General features: G+C 33.8%; 1 protein-coding gene across 27 annotated transcripts in view; it reads right to left on the bottom strand.

Annotated features, from left to right (window-relative positions):
- The window catches only part of BIRC6 (baculoviral IAP repeat containing 6), a 222,397-nt gene that overhangs the window by 153,878 nt on the left and 51,128 nt on the right, over nucleotides 1–17,391 (bottom strand). For all 27 annotated transcript variants that reach the window (XR_011526608.1, XR_011526609.1, XR_011526610.1 and 24 more), the window contains exons 7-10: nucleotides 15,133–15,355; nucleotides 14,892–15,052; nucleotides 10,821–10,879; nucleotides 4,872–6,266 (exon numbers count right to left, since the gene is read on the bottom strand). Coding sequence is in view for 24 of the 27 variants with exons in the window: in XM_070574115.1 (XP_070430216.1) it covers nucleotides 4,872–6,266; nucleotides 10,821–10,879; nucleotides 14,892–15,052; nucleotides 15,133–15,355 (1,838 nt within the window). In the remaining 3 variants the exon portion in view is untranslated. The remainder of the gene's footprint in view (nucleotides 1–4,871; nucleotides 6,267–10,820; nucleotides 10,880–14,891; nucleotides 15,053–15,132; nucleotides 15,356–17,391) is intronic.

Consider the following 17,391-nt stretch of genomic DNA (forward strand, 5'->3'; position numbering starts at 1 on the left):
TACATAAACTTATGTGAAAATAGTTATTTATCTAGTACTATGTGTAAGATACTATTTTAAATGCTTAAGTTAATTCATTTAGTCTTCACAAAAACTCTTGAGAACTATTATCATGGCCACTTTACAGATGAGGAAACTGATGCACTAGCTATATTAGGATCCAGAGTCCAATCTCTTAATACCAAAAGTAACAAAACTGAACAAAGATTCTTAATTCTTTGAAGCATTCACAATGAAATGAAATCAAATTGAATTTCTATTTTTCATACCTCTATCACAGAAAAAAACTGGAAAGCAAACTTAGCAAATATTTAAGACCAAAAAAAAGTCAATGGTTAAAGTATATTCTAACAAGAATACTTGGAGATTCACTTCTGGCATGACAGAATAAGGTGGACAACAAATCCTCTTCCTGAAAAGGAACTATAAAGATAGACAAAACTGTCATTCATCCAGAGTGGGGCAAGCCATGAAAACCAGCAGATTCCACGCTACTGCCAGAAGAGGCTCATGAAACTTGGAGAGCTGCCAGTTTAAAGTGGCTCAAGGGCAACAAAAAGGAGGCCTAGCAACTCTGTCTGCTACCTGAAGTCAGGATCCTGTCTGGGGCAAGCAAAGCACTAGAAATAACCAGGATTTTAGAAGAAGTGAGAGAAACAAAGGGGGCTTGGTAAACTTTCCACATACCCCACACTGATCAGAAGTTGTACACATGTACAGCAAAGAACAGATGGGGCTCAAGCCATCCACAAACTTCCAGTCAACTGGCCAGGCCTCTATGCCTATGCAGAAGAGACCTGGGACGGCACAACAGAAAATAAAAGTAAAGAAAAGCAGGGCACACCTGAACACAGCCATACTGGTTAAGGTATTTGGGCACAACCACTTATCAAAATCTTTGGCTGAATACCAAGCTATGTGGACACAGAGGCAATAAATAAGAAACAAGGCTTGAAAATAAAAACCCAGAAAAAAAAATTGAAGAGCAACAGCAGCGCTGCATACTGCAAAAGCAATCGATTTCACAGACTTAGTCCAGGTGGGTTACCAAACGAACAAAGCAACACCAACCTCCAAAGGGAGAAATCAGAATCGAGAGTTTCTACAATGTTACTTAAAATGTCCAGAATTAAATTGAAAATTATAAGACAGGCAAAGAAAGAGTGATCTATGCTCCAGGAAAACAAAATCAATGAAAAATATTTCTGAGTGTCCCAGATTCAGATTTGGCAAAGACTTCAAAGGAGCTATTGTAAATACGTTTATAGAATAAGAGGAAACCAAGTATAGAGAACTAAAGGAACAAATGACAAAAATGACTCAACAAATAAAGAATCACAACAAAGGAACAGAAATTATTTTAAAAGACTAAAAGGGAATTCCTGGAGTTGAAAAGTAAAATAACTAAAATGAAAAGTTCACTACAGAAACTCGAAGCAGATTTGAGATGGCAATAAAAGGAATCAATGAAATAAAAATAGATCAAAAGAAATTAACCAATTTGGTTAATAATAGGCAAAACCTCCCCAAATTTGATGAAAAACATTACACTACAAAGTTAATCAGTTCAATGAACCTCAGGTAGCATAAATACAAAGAGATCTACAGGTACATACATTACAGTCAAACTGTTTTAAGTCAAAGTCAATAAGGAAATCTTGAAAGCAGCAAGTTAAAAACGACTCATCGTATGGACCTTGAGAGAATTACGTTAAGAGAAATAAGCCAGCGAGAGAAAGATAATCTGTGTATGACTCCACTCATATGAGGAATTTAAAATTATGGACTAAGAACAGTTTAGTGGATACCAGGGGAAAGGTGGGATGGGGGGTGGGCACAAAGGGTGAAGTGGTGCACCTACAACATGACTGACAAACATTAATGTACAATTGAAATTTCACAAGATTGTAACCTATCAATAACTCAATAAAAAAAAAAAAACGACTCATCGTAGACATGGAAATTACTGTGCAAATTAAAAGCTGACTTGTCAGAAACAACAGAGGCAAGAAGGCAACAGAATGACCTATGCAGAAACAGTCAACCAATAATTCTATGTCGAAAATATTCTTCTTCAAAAATGAATAAGAAATAGAGACATTTCCAGATAAACAAAGACTAAAAGAATTTTTTGCTAGCAGACCTGCCTTATAATACTAAAGGAAGTCCTTCAAGATGAAAAAAAGCAACACCAAATTCACAAGAATAAACAGAGTACCAGAAATGGTATTTTAATTTCTTTGTTAACTTTTTTAAAAGATAAAGATTGTATAAAATAACTAACACTTTTCGGTTGGATTTATAACTTATCTAAATTAATACATAAGACAACAGTAGCACAAAGATGGGAGGAAACAAAGATTAGAGCAAAGTTTCTATATTTTACTAGAATTAAGCTAGTATTATTCTGACTGTGATGAATCAAACCACTAAGAACATAACAGAAAAATATATTTTAAAAAAATCAACACAGGCAACAGTTAGGTCATGCCAAACGGCAAGAGTAGGAAGCTCTAGAGTTCAGTAGCTCCATCACAGCAACTACTGAACTAGGAAGAGTGATAGAAATTAACTATTTCAGAACTCTGGAACCTAACAGGACACTTAGGACACCAAAGAAGCACCTGATGAACTTTGATAACAGTGGCCTGCCCGAACAGGCTGCCATTCCTCCATTCCTCAACCTGGCCCAGCTGCGGAGAAGTGGCCAACATCTCTGGATTGGCTGGCAGGTGCCAGGGTGAGCGCTAGGGACCTTGTTTCCTTGTTTCATATATATGCATACGTGTGTGTGTGTGTGTGTGTGTGTGTATACTCTATTTCCAAATTTTATTCAAAGACTGCTGCATAGAATCTACTTCTAGTATATTATTACTACTACTTAAAATTAACTTACAACATTAACTGTAGATTTTTGTCAAAAGACTTAATGATTCTCTATGAGAAAAAGAGTTTTATGCTATTTGAATATACTCATAAGACAGCGTCACATCCATTTGATCCACAGTCAACAACGTTTTTCAAAAATCCTACATGTACTTGATGGAGTGTCATGCATACATTTTAAAACATCAACTTTTCTTTCCTCTTTATTGTTAATCTCATCTTTTCAAATGTATCTTGAAGAACTGGGGGATAATTTTCAAAGTGGTTAACTTTTCAGGCTTTACTTGTCCTTCAATTCATTTGGATAAACGCCCTATCACATGAGATCACTTCCTAGAATGTTTCATTGTCCAAACTCGAAGAATAAATTAATATATTTTATCATTTAAATATTATTTCTCCTCTGAGTTGCCAAAAGCACGTATCATTAAAAAATTTAAATCATTATAAACCTTGACAGTATTTCTGGAAACTACTAGTATCTTACAAAGATGTGCCCTGGGACCAGGTCACTGAGGTTCCAAACCTAGCTCCATTTTAGATGACCTATGGTAAATTTAATTGCTTTCACTTTTTAATCCTTCTATTAACTTCAATGTAGGACTCTTCTGCTTCCAAAAAATCCAATGTAGGAGTCTTCTGCTTTTGTTATATTCTGGCAGTATAATGTAGTTTAGGTGCTATGATGATAGACTGCCCAGGTTTGAATGCTGACTCTGTCATTTATCAGCTCTGTGACTTAGGCAAGTTACTTAACCTCTTTTTCCCTCAGTTTCCTTGTCTGTAAAATGGAGACAATAATGCATACCTCATAAAGTTGACGTGATGACTAAATGAATTAACAGAGGTAAAGTTCTCACAACAATGAACTGGCACATACATGATCAATAAATGCAAATTATCCCTGATACCAAATAGCATTTTAATGGTTTTTCTGAACTTTATCAACCCTAATTCAAAGTTTTATTAGTCTAACATTATTCTGCATTGCTCATTTTCTTAAATTAATCTAGTTGGGTTTTGACGTTATTTGAAGATTTTTCCCCTTGTTATTTCACTAGACATATCTCAAAGAAGGCAATTTGAACCACTACATTCATCATTATCCTTCTTAGCCAGACTCTTGAAAGCTTTTTAAAGAGAGGAAAAACTCAGGTTAAGTTCTACCAGAACCACAAATGAGATGTGTAACTCTTCTCAAACCCAATTGCTCTGCCAAGAATTGGTTACAGTTACCTAGGCTTCAAGTATCTGCTGGCCCTAAATTCCTACTAAACTACCAATAGGACTATTCATTTTGTCTGATATTACTAGTAATATTTTTCAAAAATTGCTTTCTCTCTACAACTTAAAACAACTATTAAGAAAAGAAAAATAGAAAAAAAAAATTGCACACTATGCGTTAACAGTAACGGGGCCTCAGATGTTGCAAAACTGATTCACAATCAGCCAAAAGTTAGGAGTAAATCAGACACCAAAAATTTATTTGGCAAAACTAATAGTTCTTTGCTAGCTATTTTTATTTCAGAAGGAAATAAGGACCAATATCTGTGCCAGAAACTTTACATACATTATTTCATTTAATTCTAACAAGCCTGGAAACAGGCCTTCTTATCCTAGTTTATAAATAAAGAAACAAAGGTTTACTGAGTTTAAAGTAACTTGCCCAAGGCCACAAATTTGAGCAGATGCAGAGTCAGGACTCACAGAAACAACAGCAGGTTATTTTCTTGAGGTTAAAGCAGAGAAGATACTTTCTGAGAGACTTATTAACTTATTTACAATTAGAATCCTTACCTAGGGCAGTAGAAAAAAGTTTTAAAAATAGTTAAAACAGTAGAAAGATTTACCACTTTATTATAAAAAAATAAATTTCTCTCCATCAATATGTATCTAAAAGTCATACTAGGTATGCATGTAAACGAATGCCACATACACTGATTTTATAAGATTTGTAGAAGAATCAAATAAACCAAACAGCTTACCTTTGGTGCATGCACACAGCCTGTCTGTGCCCGAGCAGTAAATGACAGAAACAAATGTGTCCTGTTCCTCAGTGCCCTCCTTTTGGGGAGGTTCCACTTTGGCCAAAATTTCAAAGTTTGAAAGATCTAATATTTTTACATATCCTCCCTGAGTGGTTATTACCAGGTGTCCAAGAGTAGAAATATCAGCCTTTTTTCCTCTCTCAATGCCATTCTTTGAGGTTAACTGCATTTCCTCAACAGGTTCCTCACAGTCATCCTCTCGATTATCCAATATATCTGGTGGAAGCAAAATGAGCGAGGTAATTGTGTCCTGGGGATCTTTGATATGTTGGATTTTTATTGGCTCCTCTTCTAAAGTCACTATCCGAGTGGCATAATTCATTTTATAAAGTATTAAATATCCGCCACTAACATTCCTCTGCTCAGGCTGAATTATCAAAGGAGTCTGTACATCTGCTGGTGATTCATGTTGGATTACACTAATATTTGCACCATTCACTACAGTAAGATTTGATTCCAGCTCACCTTTCCGTCTATTACATAGTGCAGAGTTTAATTTATTTAAATTATTCAAGGCCTCTACTTGATTTATTGCACTCAAGGATTCAACAGGGCATGTCCGCAGTCCTACCAACAAATGAATTCCATCAGCACAAGGAGTTATTGAGTCTATACAAAGATTCTCCTCCTCTGCAAACTTTGGCAGCCTCAAGCACTGTACCAAAGTCCCAGGCTTGGGAAACACAGAGTTCCACTTCTCAGAATCTGGAGAGGTAAGGTTGGCTGCCGCATCTGCAAATTGCTGAATGTAAGTCACAGGAGGATCCTGCAACAACAACTGCTCCTGACTATCCAGCTCCATTTCAATAATCTGTGGAACTGTAAAACCATCATCATGCAAACTTTTACTCATTATATTGTTCATCTGTGAAAAGATTTTTCCTGCTTTCTCATCAGATTCCTTGATGCTATAAAGAAGCAAAATGGGTAAAGTCCTCCTTACCAGAGGAGAATTTAATTCTGAATTAGTGCAGGATTCATTGTCAGTTGACCCTTGTTCTGATATACTTTCACCCTGAGTTCTGCTTAAACCATCCAGTGACCTGTGAGAATTACTACTAATGGGTGAGGTAGCAGGAGATTTATATGTTAATAAACCTCCAGCTAATAAACATGGAAAAGGAATGTTGTGTTGTTCCTGGTGCTTTTCCTTTGTCTTTTCACTCTTAGAGTTTGTTAAGCAAGGATTTGCCCCGAGTTCTTCAAGATCCTTAACAGTATCTTCAAGCACATTTGCAACAATCTCCCACTGAAGTTTTTCTGGCTGCTGGAGAATGCTGAGCGCTGTTATATCAAGGCTCACTTCCATGGCTTCCTTCTGTGATGTATGCCCTTTGAAAAGGAACAATATTCATTAGAAACGGCCTTGTGAATGTAAATCAAAATCTGAAGTATAATGTTTTCATTAATTTTCTTTTTTTACTCATCCAGTCAGTGCATTATAATTATATAAGTGAAAGAATGTGAAGTATTTTAAAGGAAATTTAGTCAAATCTGAGATGAACCTACTTAGAAAAACCATAAAGACATTCAAGAGATTCAAAACCATTTGCAATTCAAAACAAATTCTCCTTGTAACTTGTAAGTAAAACCACTTTTTAAAAAAATTAGGAGAATAAAAGGGTTAAAGAATGAAGACATTATTAATATCAAAGTAATAGGATTTCTTCCCTTCAATTCTAAACCAAAAGACTCAATACTATTTATGCATCTGTCATTTATGCACTTTGCAGAATATCCATAAAACATTATTGTAATCTCAGTTCATCTCATCTCTCCCACCCTACCATGCTAATTATCAGACGGTAGTCATAGTATGCAATTTAATTCTAATCTCGGCTTAGAAAAAAATAATAACTATGAAGAAAAAATTCCCAAAATTTGTCATTTTAAAGTGAAACCTGTCTTCTGTATTAACTGTTAACTTTTAGTTCATTTAAAGTCAACTACATTACATTACCCCTTATTGACCTTTTGTGTAGTGTGTGCTCTTCAAGTTGTCCCCTTATATACAGTACAAAAGTATTTCTCAGTCTCAGTGCTCCAAACACGCCATTTCTGTCTACACAAAACTCTGCAATAGATATCAATCAACCTCTAAACCAGGCATAATCTCAATACTGAGCCGAAAGTTTCATAAAATTTGCTTTTTCCTCAATAGCACAAACTACTATCAGTCAGGCATCAACACTGTTAGCAACAATAATGTAAAGATCACTCTAGGTAACTTGTGGAAAAATTTTAAAAAAAAAGGGGAATTGGCTTTACAATGTTAGATAAGAACATAAAAGAGTAAAGAAAATAAATATAAAGTAAATCAAGATGACTGCATAAAAGTTTGAAAGCTGCCTAAGTAAAGGAATGAACAACAGAGATTCACAGAACATCAAACACTTAAGATATACTGAAAGCTCTGTTTACACCATTTTTGTTAACTATTTCATTAACGATATCTTCAAAATGCTGACAGCTTTATCTAGAATTTCCCATTTTCTGATAATCCTCTGACTTCACATATTTGTCACTATTATCATCTAAAACTGAAACCATTTCTAGCTATGCAGAAAAAATTTTAGTTATAAACTAGACAATTCAATTGTACTAATGGCTGTCCATTTATTTAACCACTCATTTGACTATACTGCAGCCCTTATACTGCCATTTTACTCTACTAATTTAGATACGAAATTAAAAGTTGACAGTGAGACTTTTATAACATTAATACAGTATAATAAATCCTGAGGATGCTAACTATTTATCGGACTAAACTGAAACTTAATTTTTTTAAGTTATGGTAGAAAATGCCAAGGAAAGCTAGTTTCACCTATGTGTATATTAAAAAAAATTAAGGATAAGTTACATATATTAACACACATTTAAGACAATACTCAAAGTAAATGGCATGTGAGGTGAGACTGCTCATCAGAAAGCAAAATATAGGGGCCAGCCCAGTGGTGTAATGGTTGTTTGCACACTGCTTCGGCGGCCTGGAGTTCACAGGTTCAGATCCTGGGGCAAGGACCTAGCACCACTCATCAAGCCACGCTGTGGCGGCATCCCATAAAGTAGAGGAAGATTGGCCCAGATGTTAGTTCAGGACCCAGATGTTAGTTCAGCAACAATCTTCCTCAAGCAAAAAAAGAGGAAGATGGGCAACACACATTAGCTCAGGGCCAATCTTCCTTACAAAAAAACAAAGGAAAATATAATAAGTGGTATTACTACTCTGTTTCTTCCCAACTATTTAATCAACATCTGGGAAACAGCATATGTCACACATTCTCCTCAGAAGACAGAGAGCAAAACGACAAAGGTCAAATACCAGTCAGGAAACCTGTTATCTTTACTTATCTTGGAATTTCTCAAACCCACTGGACCACAAAATAAATTTTTACACAATATACCTACAAATATCCTTCAGGATAATATTCTTCAGATAATCATTTTGGGAAATCTTTCTCTATTCTGCTTACTTAGGTGTGACACCGCAGTTCTGCCAGGCAAACTTCCTGAGGTTAGCAATTAAGCTTTATCTAGGGACTTTTCTAAAACCATCACATTTTAATTTGAACCCTTCTTCAACCTCCTGCCAAGCATTATTGCCGTTCTTCACAAGAAGTAATGCATCCTTAATTCTGACATATGGCCCAAACACAAAACGTTTCTCTCTGACATCATCTAGACACTTTCAAAAGTCATAACCTTCCACTGAAAAACAGATAAAAGTCTCTTAGTCTCCACTCACATTTCTGACATTAAGAAATACATTCCACAATTCTTTAGACCATATCATTCAATTTGATGGGAAACAGAGTTGGTAAACATAAGTTTTGAAACAGGATCTATGACTTACTTTAGATACTTCAGGAAGAGAACACATCTCCCATTATTATCACAAGCCTCCATAAAGTCATCAATATACTTTCAATATAACAGAATTCGCGTAGAAGATACATATTTTACTATAAATGAATGAACCACTTATAAATCCTCAAATGAAGTAATTAAAAATTCTGGCCTGTAAGAGAAAAATTTTTTCCTCTTCCATAACTACCTTTTAATACTACGTAAGGCCAACACTCCCAACCCTAAATGAGGTATCATAGGAGTTATCAAAAATATATGGTAATTTTCTAGATATTGGGAAGTGAAGTAAACAGAACTACAGTATCTAAAGGAAGTATGAAAAATCAAACAGGCATAGATGAAAAAGATAAAGGGAGAAAGAAAAAGACCAAAGGTAGGTATTTTAATTACAAAAATACCGACTGAGATCCTTAGACCCAGAGAAAAGAGCAAAGCTACAGCATAAAAAGGAAAGGTTATAGTTAGAATCAAAAAATTTAAGAGTAGAAAAAAGGACATTTAGTTCAAACACTTCACTTTACAAAGGAAAAACTGAAGCCCAGAGAATTTAAGTGACTTGACAAGACCAAATAGTCATTTTGCAGAAGAGTTCAAGGTCTAACCAGGCCTCCAGGTGACCAGTTTATTCTTCTTCATCAGATTAAGAAAATGCAGTATTAGCCCTTTTCTGTTTTTGCAAAAGGATATCAAAGTGGAAAAAGAGCATTATCTTCTTCAGACTAAATTTTTAATGCAATCAATTCTTTATTTTTTTTCTAGAGTTAATTACACATCTGTATACTATTCAGGGCATTTTCCTGCTTTTTAAATTCACTTTTTCATTGCTAAAAACTACCTTAAAAAACAACGCAAAGTCAGTCCAGCATCCTATTTGGTGGCTTTAAAAAAGATTTCATGACAAATTACAATTTGGAGAGTACTTGCTACTCTATACTAACTATAACTTTCACAACTGTGCTACACAATACCATGGCTTTTCTCAAGAGATTTAATAACTTATATATGTCCTTAGTTCATGACATGTGACATTAGCAAATAGCCACAGTTTAATAATGGTCACTTTTTTTAAATACTGGCTAATTCCCAGATACTATGCTTTACATATTTTTACCTTAATCAATCCCCAAAACTCTAAATAATAGATGTTAATATCACTATTTTATATAGTAGGAAATGCAATCAGACTAGAAGTGACAGAGTTAGGACTTAAATTCTGACACAGGAAAACTTATTTTGAGACGCATTATTAGCCTTTTTTTGTAATATAACTACATTAAAATATAAAGCATATTCTTTTGCCTTAATATTTCATAAGCTAACGAGTAAGCAGCTTTTTTTTTTTTGAGGAAGATTAGCCCTGAGCTAACATCTGCTGCCAATCCTTCTCTTTCAGCTGAGGAAGACTAGCCCTGAGCTAACATTGGTGCCCATCTTCCTCCACTTTATATGTGGGACGCCTACCACAGCATGGCTTGCCAAGCCATGTCCCCACCCAGGATCTGAACCGGCGAACCCCAGGCTGCCAAAGCAGAACATGCAAACTTAAGTGCTGTACCACCAGGCTGGCCCCAAGTAAGCAGCTTTTACTTGATGCCTTAATGGATACGATTTCATATTTTAAAATTTATTCTCTATTTATCTGTTTTCTTTTGGGAATAAAGAAGCAAATAATTTAAATGTTACTTTTATTTAACAACAGAATACACTATACAAGTAAATGGAACACATTTTGAAAAACTTAATATCAATTCCCTGACACCTATGACAAAGATGTAGTAAAACTGTCACTTTAATTCCTTTGGCTCAAATAGGTACATTTAAATTTTAAGTATGGAACACTATATACATTCTAGTAATTCAAGATCTCTTATATACAATATTTGAGTTTTCTGTGTGCATTAGTAAAAATTTAGAGTTTACCTTAACTAAGATATTTAGAATTAAGTGATATTTAGCTTTATCTACAAGAGAATAAATGTAAGGATATAAAAAATAGATTATCTAACATGTTTTACATACCTGTCACAGAATCTGATCTGGAATGCTCTTCACTGTCTGAATCCTCCAGTAAATCATCACTTAAAAGACAAAGTAAAAAACAACTTGAATTTTTAAAAAAGTATACATAATATGAGAGAGCAAATAAAAAAGTACAATGTTACAAACACCGTTTTGCATCTCAAACATAAGAATCATACAAAACTATTAAAACTAGCTTAAATGGTATATAAGTAGTTTGAGATCCTAACTGATAACAATGCTGATAACGAATAATCTTAGATCATTAAATAAATGTATGCCTGAAATAGGGTGTGGAAACTTCTAAGACTACAATAGAATTTGTATCAATTTGAAGACTGCTAGGGTGTGATGCGTAAATAAAAGGATAAAAGAGAGAGGAGGCTAATAAAATCAAGCACAAACTTTCAGTAGTAAACTTTTAATAACTATTATATTACTGAGTTCAGGAAAGTTACTCTAAAACCAAATACAATAGCTGTAAAATAGGTGTTGTATGTAAGTATACTCACACAAATATGCATTTCATTTTTGTTTTGTGTTTGGTTTTTTTGTTTGTTTGGGAGGGACTGTTGAGAATTCCTTGGCAAGCAAGAAAACTATTACAAATGAGAAGTTAGGAGTCAAGACAAAAGACAATAGTCCTTCCTTTGCGCTTCACTCAGGTGGCCAAGAAACTGCCAGCCTCTCTCTTTACATCCATATTATCCTCACTCTCCATTGTTAGCAGAGAAGAAAAAAGACATAATTAGAGACCACTCTAACACAGTATTAGGCTGGGTCTGTACTCTAACAATTAGCATGTCTATAGCAGTTTTAAAATTCTGATAACCTCGAGTACAAAAATAAAAAGATGCATTTTGTAGGAAGGAAAGTTAATTCTCTCTTTTTGAAACAACATATTGTACTGACATTTAAAATTTCCAATCATTTATAATGATATTTTATATAAAACATAAGCTGGTAATCCCCCTTAAAAATGTTTAAGGTAACGTTGGAAATTTGGGGGGGGGGGGTAGACTTGCTTAGATATTTTTGACAAAACTTCTGTGTTTTAGTTTGTCAATGGGTAATAACTGACAATAAACCAATTTTGAGCTATAATTTAAACAACAGAAAGAATGTGAAAAAGATTCTCAAACTATTCAAACACTAACAGGCTGGTTTCAGAAAAATAATAAAGACACCTGGAAAAATAAATCCTAAGAGGAAATATTAATGATTGAGAATTATTCAGAATAAAGCAGTCCAAACCAAGAAGATACAATAGGTTTCGAGGGCTTTTACATTAAGAAAAATAACCAAATAGTACCCAGCTACGCTAAGATAAAAGATAAAATAAAATAGTAGTATATTTTAAAGAAGGAATTCACGTGTCTTGAAATGAAGTTACAAAGAACGTTACAAAGGATTACCAGATAACCACCTTAATTAGCAAAAAAACAGAGCTTTATTCTGAAGGTCTTCAAAATACAATAATCTTTCAAAAAATATTATTTCATGACAGAAAAATGCTTATAGTACTACATGATAAAATCATATGAGTAAAATCATTGAATTGTACACTTAGAGTGAATTTTATGATATGTAATTACACATCAATAAACCTTTTTAAAAATCACACAAGTTAAAAAAAAGATACACAAATTCACACAATTGGATGGTGTGATCATGGCTATGCCACGTTTATTCAATTTACTTCCCTATATTTTTCCAATTTTTCTACAATAATCACGCAGCACTTATATAATAGACAATAGATTTACTAAAGTCTTCCAAACGATATAAAATCTTTTGCAAAGTAAACATGCAAAATAAATATTATGGAAAAGTTTAAAATGGTTATTTAAGATTACATGTGTTTTTGAAAATTAAATATGCCAACATTACAAAGGTACCTTAGTTTTGATATACTAATACTATAAACAACTTCAAAGTTAAACAAGAACTTTTCTCCAATTTGAAAGATATACAAATGAGGCATCCAGACAAAATGCTAATTCATTAAAATTAAATGTGTTCCCAAATATTCTTCCCAGAATAAATTCAGAACAAAGACAAATGTTGTCCTCTAAGCAGAAGTAGTCAAACACAATTCCTAAGCAAGCTATACTGCTAATTACTTTAAACTTTCTGGCTAACCTTTAATGTTTTCTATTAATATATTATTCTTCAAGCTAATGAAACTCAACATATTTTAAAATATATTGACATGTAGACAAAGAGAACAGATTAGTGGTTACCAGGGGAAAGGGGAGTTCGGGGGTGGGCACAAAGGGTGAAGGGGTGCACCTACAACATGACTGACAAACAACAATGTACAACTGAAATTTCACAAGGTTGCAAACTATCATAATCTTAATAAAAAGTAAAAAAATATATATATATTGTATCTTGTACCACAAAGTCAGAGACAGTTTTAGCTCATTATATTCACTACCAACCCAACAGGAACCCCGCTGCTTCTGGGCGGAAGGGAAGGGCAGAGAAAGAGCTTGCGGTCAGGGATGAAGTTCTACCTCTTCAGCTTCCTCACTGTACCCCAAACTTAGAGGAATCTTTCTGTGTGACTCATTTCCTACTTTCTCGGGAGAAAAGCGTCCTTCTCTCCTAGATAGATTTTAAATCTCTAAAAAGCAGGCAGAGGAATTTACATCTCGCTCCAACACATTATGTCATATAATACTTGTCCACCAGAAATACTGGATATGTGTTTACCTAAAACGCACATTTTACCACAGTTTGTGTGTGTATCTGTGTAATCTTAAAACTATATCTTGATTCAATTTTTAATCCCCAAATTACAAAACTCTGAGGCAAAAGTTCTAATTAAAGTTAGTGTTCAGAAGGACATGCCAATTTCACTATCCTCTATTAATTTTCCACTAACTTCTATGAAAAATCACAGAGATGAAGAACACTTACTTTGCAGTCCTACTGGCAAATGTGGTCAAATTCAGACAAGAGGCTGGCTGCTTTCCCATCCAGCTCTTACAGGGATTTATAATAAGTGAGAACAACCATGAAGCTTTAATTCAGTCTGTTCCAGAGTTCAGACCACATTCACTTACCTACCCATAATTTCCACATACTATTATCAAGAGGGACTGGACACAGATAACCTTCTCAACTTCTATGTTCTGACTTTTCCATTAACTATATTAATGACATAATTTCCATTAATAAAGTTTTACACTACTTCTTAATGAAAGTGCATGCCACCAAAGAGATTGTGAAGTAAAATGATAAATCACTGACTATGGTATAACACCAATCACACATAAGTAACATAAGATACCCCTGAAAGTGAAATGATAGATCTTCTCAGTCTATCACGACATCTGATCACAGTTAGACAGGCTCCATTTCACATTGCTACCTTTGGAATCTTAAGAAGTGGTAACTGCTATTGCTTAAGACAAGTGGCTTATGGAACCCTCCCTTCTGCTTACTTGGGAATATTGAAAATGTTGCTCTATAATCCTAGCCAAGTTCAGAGTTACAACTGCAGAGCTTCTTGGCAGACAAATGGGTGAAGCAGGATTATACTTTGACTTTCCTGCCCCTACGTGGTCAAATACAGCCACAGAAATCAGGAATCTGTCAGAAAAGCTGAATGGAAGAGAATCTAGCACAGAAATTCTAACAAAATGCTCTATAGCAATAATTATCATGCTTCGACTCATTGCTGACTACCAATATATTATTTTAAATAATTAGGGCATCTTGCTTACCCATAGGTTATTTCACTATTCATAGCATTTCTATAATTTAAATGAAAAAAGGGGAAACTAAAATCATTTGATTCAACTGCTCTATGAAAAGACTTAGAAAAAGGTGAAATTATAAGCCTAATCCAAGGATTTCATTTCATTACTTAGATTTTATTTTTCAATATGGCAATTATTTCCAATTGGTCACACAGTTCTTTCAGATTTCTAATCAAACATTTAGTCTCTCATCTCTTGACCTAATAATTTTTTCTGCCTCTGTAATTAGAATTAAGAGAATATAAAATTTAGGAAAAGAAAATACAACTCCTATAAATACCACTAAAACAAATTCACATACCTATCTCCTTCCAATTTTGGTATATCTGAGCAACTAGATGAGTCTTCCAGCCATGCCAAAGTTGGTCTCCTTGATTCAACTGCTGAGCTTGGTTCTCCCGATAGAATAAGCTGTTGTACAATTGCTGGATCATATGCATTAATTTCAAACTTTAAGTGCACCTAAACAAATAAACAAAAAGCCTAACTTTACAACACATTTTTCTCAATTACTAATCTGTTACTTCAAAATTAAAACCTACCTTCATAAGTTTGGAAACATCCCATATGCAGATCTTTCCTCGTTTCGTTGCAGCAGCTAGAAAATGAGGGCAGCTCCCCGACCCAAAGCAAGATATTCTGTCAGTTCCATCAGTACAAGGAAATTGTGCAGGACTTGTTGCAAGAGTGACTGACAATGGCACATTCTGTGTGTGCTCGCCTTTCACAAATGGGCAGTTTGGGGAATGTCTCTCGTGTTCAGACCTTTATAAGGAAGGAAAAGTTTACTGAACAACAAAGCTATCAACTTTGCACATTAAAAGAGAACTCCAGGATCATCTTTTCTTTTTTTTTTAAACAATTAACTGAATTTAAAGTATTCTTTATTAAAAAGATTCAAATACCAAATCATTCAATTTTTATCAAGATCACTCTTCAATAGCAGTTGTTCACTTTGATTACAAATAAAGTCAGTCTTACAAGAAACTGAGAAATAAATGCTACAGTAAATTTATGCTAAGTTAACACATTGATAAAATTGTTTGAAGTCCCAATATATCCTCACACTGGTTTCCTACAACTTTAAATGAATAACTATTTTGTTTCAGTTTAAATTCTCCATATATGTACAGCATGGTGACAAGAGTTAACAATACTGTATTGCCTATTTGAAATTTGTAAAGAGGAGATATCTTAAATTAAACCTTCTTACCATACACACAAACACACACACACAAAATGGTAACCATGTAGAGGTGATGGACATGTTACTTAGCCTGACTGTGGTGATCTTTTCACAATGTGTATAAATATTAAAATATCAAGTCATACACCTTAAATATAAACAATTTCTACATGTCAAAGATCTCAATAAAGCTGTTTTTCTCCATATATAAAAATATTATATATGTATATATATAATGCTGATATATATATAGATATCAGTGGCCCTAACTGTAAATGAGATATAATAAAAACTCAGTAAACGCAATTCACATTACAAAAAACTTTTTAGTAAAGATCTGAAAGCAAAAAAATCTCTATAGAGCATGGATAAAATTACATATATTAAAAATGAAGAAATACACCTTTCACACTCACTACAGGACCCCATCAGACAAATAACTTCTCAACAAAATTTCCTTTCAAAGAAACTTAACGTCCATAGACTATACATTATTTCTTTCAAATAAATGCTTATTGAGCAAAAAGAAATGTTAGTTTACTAGAAAACCCTAACATGTTTAATAAAAATAAAATAATAGGACTTCAGATCAAGACTAGTACGACTGTAAGAATTTTCTCAAATATTTAAAGCAGGATCAACTTAACAAAATCATCTGTCCAACTCTGTGACTAACTGATTTCTTTCCGATTATTGTTTTTTTTTTTTTTTTTTTACTTTCACTAGCTTTAATTACAAGGCATTATTTGAAATGTCAGGATGCTCCTACCCAAAAAAGAACCTTGTTTTAAAAGTCATTTTTCTATTTCCATGGCAAAGAAAGGAAAACTATACTTATAAAAAATGCTATTCCATAGGATGTACATATTTCTTTTTACACTGCACCTACAACTTATCTACATCCATATATATATCTTGGATAATTTGCAATATGCAGGGGTCTTACATAAATGCTTTTACATGGCATCCCCAAGTACATGATCTTTGGACTGGATTCCCTCCCAGCTAAACCCTAAGGTATTTTTCCCCTTTCCATTGTTTTCTCTTACCTGAGTTTTAACTTTTTAATTAAAATTTTATTTACACAAGTGAAACATGACTAGGTAAAATAAAGCTAAAGAGCCACTTCTATGATAATATCCAATCCCAGTATTCTCCTATCCCACTCCAGACAACCACTGTTATGAATTTAAGTGGTATACTTCTAAAATATTTTTATAAGTTTAGATACATATATGTACATACAGAAAATATAGGGGATTTTATTTTAAATAAACATTACTGTATGAATCACTCTGCAACAGCTTTCTTGATATAATAACATATCTAAAAGTTACTGATGGTGATTAACAGAGAGCTAACTGTTCATTCCTTTTAACTGCTGGATTATAGTTGATTATATGAATATTCTATATTTTATTTGGCTACTCCCCTCATGACAGGTATTTAACACGTTTCCAGTTTTTCGCTACAGTGACCATCCATTTTATGCCTCCTTGCATACAACAGCAATTTATTCCCTAGGTGAAATAAGCAGAAGTGGAATTGCTAGATAATACAGTGGACCCATTTTATTTTTCACAAACTTCCATCTCCCTCCAAATTAGCTCTATCA

Source organism: Equus przewalskii, chromosome 14 (genome assembly GCF_037783145.1).
Source record: "Equus przewalskii isolate Varuska chromosome 14, EquPr2, whole genome shotgun sequence".
NCBI lineage: Eukaryota > Metazoa > Chordata > Mammalia > Perissodactyla > Equidae > Equus > Equus przewalskii.